We start from the raw sequence: 12760 nt of genomic DNA on the forward strand, positions 1-12760 counted from the left end.
TTCTACATTTCTTTTGACTAACACCCAGGTAGGCTTCAATTTATGGCCCATCAGCGTGTCTGAAAGAGCTATGTGGCCCTCAGCAAGGGAGAGGATATTCCAGGTGTAATGGAGTACATAAAATCCTGCTCTGTGCCCACTTGAGTCTTCCACGGAAGCTGTGGCTCAGTGTAACTGTTGGAAGAGTACTTACTGCATTGAAGTTGGGGAAGAGATTCACTGCTGCAGCAGTGTCCAGAGGAAATGGGAGGAACGGCTTAATATCCAGCGATGGCTGCAGGGGTGGTGCAGGAGGACGCACAAGGGCTGGAAGAGCAGGGCTCTGGCATGTACCACCTGCAGGTACAAAGAGACAGAAAGCATTCAGCAGGTGATATGATTGGTGAGAGGGGACAAAAGCCAGCACGCACACACACATAAAGCAACAGTAAAAATATTTCATCAAGCAAATATATTTTGACTTGTCCAAAAATTACTGCATTAATGAAAAAAAAGCACAGCTGACTCAGTGATTGAGTTGGTTGTAATTCTTTGCCAGAGCTTGCTTCATGTTTCAGTCTATTGTGATTAGAATTACCTTATAAACCATTTTATTTCCATGGACAATCTGGAACAATAGTTCAGCATATGTCTAACTTCCCTTGAGACCTTCAGCTAGTTTCATTCTCTTATCATTTCAGCACTTCATCCCTACCCTGTTGCTCAACCCTACAAAGGCAGATTACTCAAAAAGATAAATAACAACTTGCTGTTCAGCTCAGCAAAAGTCATGTAATTTGCAGACTTCTGTTTTTTTAATTAAATGCTCATTCATGGAGGCAACGGTGTCCGCTTCAACCTAAACCTCACAAACACAACATACCTTGCTGCCTCAACAGTTGATCAACACAAATCTAAAAATAAGAGTTTCAGGAGCCACTGAAATGCTGTCTATGGGAAGGTACCGATGAACACTTTCTGCTCTTTGCAAGGGGTGGAGCTGATTCAGACTCTGTGCAGCAGAAAGCTCCTCCCAGCTAACCACCAGCTCTGTGGGAACATAATGCAAATGAAGAAATGCTCTTGCATGCTAACAAGGCACTACCTGTTTGCAGTGAACCCTATTTTGCTTATTTGTTTGCTCCTGGCCACAGCCAGCTATAAGCTGGAAGGATCCAAGTTCATTCTCTGCTTTCAGTGTCTCCTATATTGGTTGCACTCCAAAACATCAATTCCCTGTTAATTAAAGACAATTTGGATCCTAGGAAACTGTTAAAATATGCCAGTGTTCTTCTAATCCGAGAGGCAGGCAACAGACTGTAAAAACCTGCTGGTAAGAGTCCAAGAAACATTGAAAAAAAATGAAAGGGGAGTTTTACCCTACTCACTAAACAGGGACACAGGCAGACAGATCAACAGAGGGAGAGATCAAAAATCTGCTTCTTTTTTCCCTCTCATACATACAGACATTTTATTAGATAAGTTGCATACATCCTTTAAGAGTGCAAATATAGTCAGAAAGATATATGACATCTCACCATATTTGGCCAGCAAATCTGCTAACAAGGTTTGTCCTGTTACACATCTAATTGAGGGCTAAAACCATAGGACTTAATTAACCAGTTGTAGAAGATCATCCAGGTTGTGTTTCTAGATATAAAATCAGCTGGAGCCAAATTTTGAAGACTGTATTTTTTGCCAACTTTCAACTCCTCTGTGAAGCGTTTCACTAAGAATTACTAGTAAACTAAAGGTAGTGGATTAGGAGTCATTGTAATCTCATGATAGTTTTTAATCCCAGGAATAACTGCTTAAGGAATAAGAATAACTTATTAAAGAATAATTTTTGGGGTAGTTTCTACATTGTACCTCAATGTAAGTGTATAAGAAATCAAAAGTTTTTGAATGCTGCAGCTGAGGATATAGGCAACAGAAAAGTAGAGCACAAGCAGCATAGAATTATCAAGTATTTGATTGCCATTGCTTTGGCAATTGTTACATTCCCATGACATGGTTACAAAAACACTGTAAAAATAAATCTAACAGGTCAGAATGATGATAGGGTAGTGTTGAACATGCCAATCATACTACCTCGGAATAGGAAAGACCCATAAAGGCACTTTTTAAAATGCTGGAAATACTTAGCTTTAATTTTATAAAGCTTTCACACACCATGAAAGGAATAAGTCACTCTTACTAAAGAAAAAAATACAGATTGCACCTGAGATTGTGCAGAATCACACAGAAATTTCAAGGTGAACATTTGCCTGGCAATAGCAAAGAATTTGAGGCTAATCAAATATTCTATAACTCACAAATGCAAACTGGACTGAGAAATGTCACCTGTGCTTGGGGACACAGCTCATGGGCTGTATGGAGAAAAGCTTCACAGGTTTGGACTACCTAGAGCAACAGCATTGCTATTCCAAACTCATCTGAGGTACCAAGCCACGGAGGATGAAATATTTCTATTCTGTGATCCTTTCCTGTGGCATGACTCGGCACTCGCGCACCTGCTGCTGCCAGCCAGTGCGATGCAAAGCCATCTGGGGACGAGAACAAGCTTTAAATGGAAAAATCCAGCCAGCTCTGCAGGACCTTGGCTGGGACTCAGAGCCTCTGGAACAGAGTTTAAAATCTACCACAGTCCTGGCTACAGTGGCACAGAAAATTAGTATGTTCAGGAGCACAGCTGCTCTGTTTTTTCAATAGTGTCAGACATGTCCCTAAATGATGGAGCATGTGAGAGGCATCATGAAATCTGAGCCTTTGCTTAAGAACTTCTCTAATGTTTATGGCTGCAAAAATTAGCTTCTCTTTCCATTTAACATGCACAGAGTTGTAGTCTAGAATCTGCAACAGAAAAACTGAAGCAATGGCAACCATTTTTGGAACTCAGCTTAGCTTGGACAACCTTTGAGAATGCCAGCGTTAACTATTTCACACCTAATCCATTAGCAGAGGAATGGAGAGGGGTAGAAGACCACTGGGAAGAGTTCTTGAAGAGTGTACAAATTAAAAGTGCTATGGAATGTTGGATTACAATGAAGAACCATAAAATTTGCTTATGACAGTTTTGATATTGTGTAGGATGAGTTTCTCCACAAAGACCTCCATAGCATTCCCTGAGCAGATGCAGCACTGCTGCTCAACACACAATGAGGGTAAAGGTTCAATGTCAGCCTTTTTACAAGCTTTCTACCAGCAAGGTTTGGATAACATTGACCAATAAAACTAGGATAAAATCCCACAAAACTAATAGGTTTTGTCCACAGCCTGCACTTAATGCTCCCTATTATTATTACCTGAAGTTCACATAGATAACCTTGTCTTTATGAGGAGCATGCTACACCTTAAAATGGCAGGATAATACAGTATTTTTAATTCCAGTCTTACAAGTTAGTGATGTTAGAGTCTCATGTCTTTCTAAAGAGGATGAGAATCAGATTCTAAATGGGAGATGAATGTTCATACATTTGAGAAAGTCACATCAATATTGTTACCTTAATTTTCTTTGTAGGGAGACCAAGAATAATACTACTTAAAAGATTAATCAGCTCAGCATTTTGTCCAAGTTTGAAGTAATTATTTGTTTCTTTAATTTTCAGGCAATTTAAATCACAGGCAAGATAATCTCTTGGACAAAGGCACTGGCTATACATCCAAAATAAGTGTGGGCATACAAGTTTGGGGAAAAGCTTGCAACAAAGCTTTGCTCCTTCCTATATCACATTGAGCCTGTTTTGACATTGGAGAAGTCCTCCAAAGTCAATCAAAGAGCACTTTTTTTGCCCAGGGATGCAGTTCTGTGTCTCCATCTGAGACCAGACATTTTGCTCTACCACTGGGTAATCTGGTTTGAAATACAACACTGTGTTCTGGGCACAGACAGCCCACGTGCTACAAAGGCAACATGAGGTTCATGCTCTTGGTGACACAGCCTGGTCACGTGGGTTCTCCTTCTGAAATCACTGGTTATGTGAACTTAATCACCACAAGACCTCCCTTGCCTGAGCCAAGGGAATATGACACAAACAAGGTGAAGAGATGATTCCTGCTCGTTGCACCTCAAATTGCCCACTCCATGAGGAATTGGCTCTTTTTTAAATTATTTTTGAGTATGAATGAGAACAAATACTGGTGTCTGTCCTTTCTCCTGCTTCCCCTCTACCCCATTTTGACTTTAGAGACCATGTTTCACCGTGGAACTGAAAGTAGATTTTAAAATGAGAACCATTCTAAAAATAAGAAACCATGTGTCATTAAAAATGTTAAAGTTTTAATCTTATTTTCACAACTTTTTTTGGTGACAATTCTTTACAAAATGTTAACACATTCTGGGGGAAATTTTGCTTTCAATGAAATAGCACTTAGTGAAAATAAAGTTTTCCATGTAAATTTTTGTGCCCAGTTCACCTGAAATTTTGCTTGGATCGGTGTTAGATAAAGAGTATAAACAGCTGTAAGTACTCACCCTAAAATCTGGATTAAGGGAATCACAAAGACTGAATATACACATAAGAAATCAAACAAAATAGCCCTAGGGTAAACAGACATCATAAAGCAGGGTGGTTTTTAATACAGGATAATAAATAGCAAATTTCCTTAATGTTTTTCAAGAAGGCCAAGATCTCTATTCTTCAGGTTCCCTAACAAACAGCTCAACAAATTGGCAACCACCTCTTGTTATTTGTGACTTGGCTATAGAGAAAGTTATGTTATATCTTTCTCTGCACAGTCTTTCCTCATGCACACCCTCATTCCCAGTCCCTCAAATTTAAATTTAACTGCAGATTTAGTTTCCAGAAAAAGAATCCCAAGATGCATTATCAAATAGTCTCCCCTAAGGAAGAATCTAGCTCAGCTTTTGCAGACACAAAAATGTAGATAATTTTTTGTAATGCATTTGAAACTTGGAGGTATGTAAACTGGGCAGAAACTCTAAACTATTACCCCATTAATCTAAATCTTTTGCAGTTCTTCCATCACTAACTATTACCACCATAAACACTGAGTGAAAAAGCAAATCTCTGCAGAATTTTATTTTCATTCCTTCACTACTTTGCAAGTTTTTCCTTCTGTCCATGTGCACAGCTATTATGAATATAGCAAAGACGCTCAACTAATGTACCCTTTCCTTTCCTTCCTAGAGTCTGAGTTGGCTTTCAGGATCATAAACTGGTTTCTCTAAGATATGGATATTTCCATGTTTTGCAACCCATCTCACACATCTCTTAATATTTCCATAATAACTTATCTGAGGTCAAAAAATATACACATTGTGCCTTGGCAAAAGCTCAGAGAACCTTTCAGCTGGTATGACTCAGTGGAGAAGCTGGGAAAGTACCACACGCACTGAAAAGTTGACTTTTAGGAGGTTTTAAAAGAACTTCAAAAGCTATAATTAATAATGTTTATATAGGAACCTAATATCTAATAGTACACATGCATTAAGCATTAAAATATACCCTAGAGAGCCTGAGCAAAACCAGGAATTTTCATAGAAAATTTTCAAGAACAATGACTCCAGCTTTTTTAAAATATAAAAGGGAAAGGATATGTGGGGAGCTCATGGTCAAGCTTATAAATGTTAATAAGCTTACATTTGGATAATTCAATATTAGGTAGAACTTTTGATTTGTTATGAATCAAGTTTGCCAGTGGGCCAAAGGAAAGGTATATTTGGAGGGATTTTTTTGAAAAGACAATAAAGAAACAAGTATTTAAGAACAGCAGGCTATCCATGGTGAATAATACCCTTTCATGATCTAAAATAAGAGATACCACATTTATATTTTTACGGAATCTGATAAACCAGGAAATTTTAAGATATCCAAAACCAAAAGAATAAAATTCTCTGGGATCTAACAGAGAAAATATGACATGAATTGTAGATGTGGCTTTTAAGAATTAGTTTAATGTAATTTGTCATGGTCCATAGTCACCAGGGTACTCCTTTTTATCACTGTATGGTAATCTTCATTTTTCCAAAATGAAAAACTGCTGAATCAAAAATCAAAATCAAAATCTGCTGAATCGTCCCTTTAAAGGTAAATTCAGCTCCAGAATGAGTAGTACCAGTGATCTAATCCGGCACGGAAAAATGAGACTCAATCACCAAACTACTTAATTTTAGTTGTAATAAAGTAACTAAAATATGAACTCAGCATACAGAAAGTTAGCTAACAACCTCTATCTTTTACGTGCATAAAGAGATAAACTCCTGATTTTAAATACTTGTTTTTTGTAGGTTACATATTATTACCTATGAACTGAAAGGAGATTAGATGTAAACAAATGACGTTTATGGCGAATTTAGTGCTCAGAAAATCTATTTTCTGACCACTTATAGTCTTAGAACTCAGCTTCTTGAAAGGGTTTTTTTTATCATTTTGAGTGGTTTGTTTCTTTTCAAAAATTTATTTCTTTTAGAAGGGGAAATAATCTTAAAGTGCTTTCGACTTCTGTATTGTTCACATACTCTTTTTGGAGAGTGCTTTCATTATTTAATAATCTCAAAAAAATCTTTAAAAATACGATAGCCACATTTAAACACAATACTTTTACATATAATCACTCTTAGGTCCAGAAAAGAAAGAAAAAAACTCAACTGTATTAAATATTTGAAGCCCACTTGAAAAGAAGAGCCTTCAAAATGGGACTCCAACCACACCATCCTCAATCCTGCTGGTTCTCCCAAGACAGCTTGAGGATCAAGTACATGTTGTGGCCACACAAGCTTTTCTTTCACAGGTTTTGTTGTTAGCAATGCTAGCAGTGGCTAGTCACTTTGAAGAGGATGAATGCAACACTGTCTCAGCTGTGGAGATCTGTGAGTAATTGATTTTTCAGTTCGCCGGACAAACCAAAAAAATAACGACAATTAAAGGGGGAAAATCCCACCACTGTGTCAGCTAAAACTCTTCTTTCACCTAAAATGACACCCTATAGCTCCTACTTAGATACTTAAAAAAAAACTGTTTCTATTATTTAAATATTGGCAAAATTCAAACATCCAGATCCAAACAACTCAGAATGACTCATTACAAAAATATTTTCTTCCCTTCCTTTCTTTTTTTTTCCAGATTGGCACAAATGAGTACCCACTGTTTATTTATAGACAGCATTTTTCAGCACATACACTGTTCACCTGGAAAGTTTGAATCAATTCTGGTCATTTGCTGCTATTCAAAGTATTATTTTTTCTAGAGAAAATATTTATTCTCTGGTTCCTGCAAAGTGAGCTAGTTTAGAAAAAGAATTCTTTTTATTATTATTATTAGTTTTAGAAGCCTGCAGCTATGCATCATGCAGTGTTTTTTAAAGTCTTTTCTTTCACACATACTACCATTTTGAAACACATAAGACCATATATCCTAATAATTTTGATTGGAAAATGCACTCTCTTCTAGGTGTACGGAGGAGTAAATTTCTCTTTTCATTATGTAGAAACCTGTGAATCTACTATTATGATGCTGGACTGGGAAAATGCAGAGACAAATTTGCATGTGTAGTCTGATACCCATTATCTCCTGTCATTGTTTCCTTTACTTTGCTCAACAAAGGTTTCTGCTCCCCTTTGCTACCTTTTCCCCTCCTGTTCCTTTATCATCTGCATTACAGGAAGGTAGGCCCACCTTAGAGACAGTGAAGCCCAGTTCTGACTGAATGGGACTGAGGTGCTCAGCATTGTGTAGTTCTAACCCACCTCAGGCCTCAAGGCTAATTAATGTCAGAGCCCCCATTAACCCCACAAAGTATCACCTCTTTTGCCTCTTATCTAAAATATGCCATGGACCCCAGGTAACACTCTACTGAATAAAATAATGGTGTGTTTTGCTTTGGATTTTTACATAACAGCTACTTAAAAACCATGACCTGAACTTCAGTTCCTAACACGGTCGAGCAAGGAATTTGTCTAACCCACTATGGGCCACATCTTATACGGATTTCAAATTGCACAACAGCAGAGACTTAGCTTTTTATTTTAGCAACATGACCTACCTAATTGAGCTCTTCAGAGTCCTTTGGGCTTTTATTGCAGTTGATCAGACAAATTTGGATTCTTTTTCCCTATTGGAAACTGTTGGATCACTGAAAGTTAAATGATCCAAAATGAATGTTCCACTTTCTGTAAAGTTCTGTCTGTTTCTAGTATAAGGAAACAACTAGAAATTGTCCAATTTGGTCAGCATGCTAATTACCAACTGCCCATACCAAGTACCAACCATGTCAAATACCAGAGAACCAGAAAGCCCAAGACAGAAAGTCATGGCTTTGGAGAAGACAAACTAGAATACTCATGAACCTCAGCTCTCCTCCCTCTTAAGAATGGAGAAGCTTTCAATTTATATTTGCCCTACAAAAAAATCAAATATTAAATACCCAGCAGCCTTACTTTTTTCTCCATGTAATTCCAGTCTTAATTCTCTGGACACTTCCAGCTGGCAAGAGATTATCCCAATTTTTCAGCTAGGAAGAAACCTAGGACAGACAGCAAAAGTCTTCTTCTCAAAGCTTACACAGGAATCTGTGGCAGACAAAGGAGCTGACCTCTAGGTCCCCAGATTTAATCCTCTGAGCACTGTAATATCCTCTCCTGGTTGTAGGCTAACAGCAAACTGAATGTGCTTTCACTTAGACTGGAATGATCTCACAGACAATGTCAAAACTTGCTCTTCCTTCAGTGCCATAAATGCTAGAGGGAAGAGAAGTTCACCAATGACTCTACAGCTGCACTAATATTCTATTTGCTTTTGGCAAACTACATATCCCCAGCTCTATTTTACAGTTTCTTCCCATACTGCTCATGTTTTATACTACTTTGTACTTTCTTTGGTAAGAAAGTGAATCCAAGGAAGCAAAATGCCTGCCTTGCAGGCTCACAGAGTGAGCCAGAAATGTACAGAGACATTTCTACCACTATGCAGCAATACCAAGACAGAAAAGAGTGCTGAGAAGGGACCTCATCAATGTAAATAATTGTTGGAAGGGAGGGTGTCAATAGGATGGAGCTGGGTGCCTCTCGGTGGCGCCAAGTAATAGGACCAGAGGCAATGAGCAGAAACTGATGCACAAGAAGTTCCAGGTGAACAAGAGGAAGAACTTTACTGTGTGAGTGACTGAACACTGGAACAGATTTTTCAGAGGTTGTGGAGTCTCCCTCACCAGAGATACTCAAGAACCATCTGGATGCAGTCCTGTGCCATGTGCTCTAGGATGACCCTGCTTGAGTAGGGAGATTGGACCAGATGACCCACTGTGTTCCCTTCTAACCTGACTCACTCTGTGATTCTGTATAAAAAACAGGTTTTCTTTTCCTTTTCATGATGATCTTGGCTAGTTATTCCCTGCAGCAGAAAGATTTACTTTCAGACTCAAGCTAAGGTGGGAAGCTTGGGTGTTTTCAGAGAAGCGCTACAACCCAATGAAGTCAGAAGAAGGTCACAGTGTTACAAATGTGCATTTCCCCAAAACTGCATGCACAGTGTTTCTCAACACCTTTCAGCCTACAGACTTTTTTTGTGACACTGTTGAACTGACTGCACCATTATTTACTGACACATTGTGGATGTTTCCTAACCAGTGGGTCAGTATATGGTTTGTAGCCTCTATTGGAGAGATAGTTGATCTTATCAGATCATGTCCAGCAAAAATGTGTACACAAACTAACTGGATCTAAACACTGAAACTCAAGAAAGTGCTGAAGGCGATTAAGATGTATCCCAAAGTGTGCTCACCTGAGGTCACAGTCTCCTGGTAGATCCTAACCACAAAGGCTCAAAAAACCCCCACCATAAATAAATAAGCTAAGCAAAAATACAAGCATCAGCCAAGTATTATAAAAATCACATTCATTCTAAAGCTTTATGCTTTTTGACATTTTAAAAAGTCTTTGACCTGGCATATTCTGCAGTTGGATTTTTCTGATGGTTTTATAAAGGTCATGTTTATGGTATAATGAGCACAAATTTCCAAGGCTTATTAATCAGAAGAACACTATATTGCAAACAGATTTTCAAAGAATCTTTCATTTTTATGAATATATTAAATATGATGAATATATTATCAGCTTTAAAAGTGCCATTTTTCAAAAGCATGCTTGGGGAAGAAATAACTATTAACTTCTGGTGTCTTTACTTGAAATGAAACAAGCGCATGACTGAGAAGAATATGTAACTAATGTCATGAAATGGACACACTCCACTAGTAAACTCTATGAAAATAGTTCTGTGCAGCAATGCATCTTCTCTTCAGCACTAATAATTCCATTTAGCATTAATAATTCACTGGAAAGTGGTTTTACACATTTGTAACTGCATAGTGCAAAGTAAGCAGAACTTAATGACAAGTTAGTGCATGTTTCCAGGGTACCACTTGACTCTTCTGCTAGCTGTCAAACCTCTGTTGCTTTACCAAATAACAGGCAGATCAACTTCAGAAAGTGATGAAGTTAGGAGAAGGATGACAGAATCCAAGCCGAAAGAGCAAAGTCAAAGCTAGCTCCACAGAGGGAGCAGAAGGAAAGGAAGGAGAGAGGTGTATTGAGAAAACGAGTGGCAGAAAGTCTCTGGTTTTGCAGCTGCACTTGGCTGTTGGTGTTACAGGTAGCACACAACAGTGGACATGAAAATACCTCTGTCAACTTATGCCAGTGTAGCATAGCCTGGACCATGATTCCCTCCTAAGTAAACCTCACAGAGTTGCATACACAGTGTATGCATGTGACATGTATGCCTAGTGTATGTATGTGACAAAAACACACGCTTATTGAAATAAAATAATATTTTTCATTTTTCTTTCCCATGCATAATGACATAAATGCATTTACATCAGAAACTACCACAGTCTCAAAAATTTTGATTCACAAAAATCACTCCAAAACATATGTGTTTAAAATCATTAGGTTTATGATCTTTTATAGGTAGGTAAAAGAATAAGTGGAAAATATAGAATGGAACCAAAAGCACAGGATTTACTAATGGATATTGACCAGTGCCACAGTAGATAGAAGTATGTTTTACAGGATAGGCTCCAGGACATAAATAAGTTTTCAGTCCATGGTGGTTTGAAAGATACTTGTCAAGATAAATTATAGATCGTAGCATCATTTTCCCTGTATGCATGTATTTCTAAATTAAAAGCACTTCAAGTTATTTGGCTCAGGAACTTTTTCCAACAATGAAATAACTCCCATTCTGAATGAAATACCTGAATTTCTTAAAGAAAATTTAACCAAAAGAGCAAACACAAATATTATTCTTTTTCAGGATGTAAAGCCAGAAGAAAAGCCTATTAGATCACATGGCCCAATTGCCTCTAAACCCCAACCCATTACTTTTCATAAACTTCTACTATACTTGATTGAAATGAAACAAGTTCAGTCCTCAGGAGATACAGCTGTTTGTGCAAAAAGCGAGAGCCTGAGGCTCTGTGGCTGAGAGTTTCTGGAAAAAGAAGTTGATGCAAAACTGAAGTTTTCCTAGCAGGCAACCTATTCTTTGTATTGAGAAGCAAAGAAAAAGCAGACATTGCTTAGCAGTTTGCTCTCCCCACAGAGACAGGGGAAGAGAGGGATAAAATATTTAGTTAACCATTAAGTTTGAACCTTCCTAGGACAGAATTTTATGCTATCTCAAATCACACATGCACTATGTCATTCACAATTTTACCTTGGATTTTCATCAGCAGGTAATTAAAAAACAAATTGTAGCGGGGAGAGAAAAATATCCATATCTTCTGCTAAGTACCCGAGTACTTGATGATTAGAGTCACTCCCCTCAGCATTAAGCAACAGAGATCAGCTTACATCTTACTGGAGCTGTGCCATCAGATGTTGCTCTCTTGCCCCACTTTGGAAAAGTTCAAGTTCAAGTTGAAAACTCACACAACACAAAAGCGAGCGTGACCACTAACAACAGAGCAGCCTTCCAGCACGAAGAGGTCAGGAATTCACCAGGAATTTGCAGATCACTCCTGACTTGCTAGGAACCTTTTTGCTGTCCTGATAAACTGGTCAGCCATTCTTCATCTGTCTGAAAAAAGCTAGGGATGCAAACTATCAGCAGTTCTGCACTGCGGGACAGAGCTTTGCGTTCAGCAAGGGAGCCACGAAAGGAGAGCTGGTGCTGATAGAGCACAAAACCCTGAAGAAAATGCTAAGGGCAAGGAGTTCACATCAAGTTTGGGAGACGGGAAAAGTGGAGGGGAAAGAAGGGGAAGTAAGACAGTATAAGGCAAAACAAGACTGGAAATAAAAGAATGGGATGTTGGAAATCAATGGGGGAAATTTGAACCTTGGCCAGAATCAATTAAACTGTTGTCTTCTGGAAATTCTATATCCAGTCACAGATTTAATTTTAATAAAGTTTAAATAGGACATGTTATAGCACACTTAAATAGTAGTAATTGTGTAACTCTATCTACAAACTGCATCTTTGCCAAACATTATTTAGTGCAATCACATGCTGCTCTTGTGCAATTCAAGTGATTTTACTATTTTTTTCCCTTTCTTAAACAGAGACAAACGTGTCATATGATATGCTGGAACACAAAACTAGGTGTTAATTCACAGTATATGCTGGTGAGTAAATGTTTGTATTTTCACCCAGAAACTGTGCAATTGTTCTTCTACATGCATAGCTGCAATGAAAGAAAAAAAGAAAGAAAAGAGAAAACACAAATTCCAAATGACTGACTCCACTGCCCAAGGAGAGTACCTTCATTCTCACTAACAGATCCCAGCCATGACCCTTCTGCAAAAGGGAAAACATAACAAAAC

At 38.1% G+C, this 12760-nt stretch overlaps 1 protein-coding gene across 5 annotated transcripts in view; it reads right to left on the bottom strand.

Moving 5' to 3' along the window:
• The window catches only part of ZNF385D (zinc finger protein 385D), a 418148-nt gene that overhangs the window by 136293 nt on the left and 269095 nt on the right, over window positions 1–12760 (bottom strand). For all 5 annotated transcript variants that reach the window (XM_071429336.1, XM_071429338.1, XM_071429335.1 and 2 more), the window contains one exon: window positions 194–336. In XM_071429336.1, the coding sequence (XP_071285437.1) occupies window positions 194–336 (143 nt within the window). The remainder of the gene's footprint in view (window positions 1–193; window positions 337–12760) is intronic.

This window comes from Agelaius tricolor, unplaced genomic scaffold (assembly GCF_023055355.1).
Source record: "Agelaius tricolor isolate 1412-34295 unplaced genomic scaffold, bAgeTri1.0.p SCAF_6, whole genome shotgun sequence".
Classification (NCBI taxonomy): Eukaryota; Metazoa; Chordata; class Aves; order Passeriformes; family Icteridae; genus Agelaius; species Agelaius tricolor.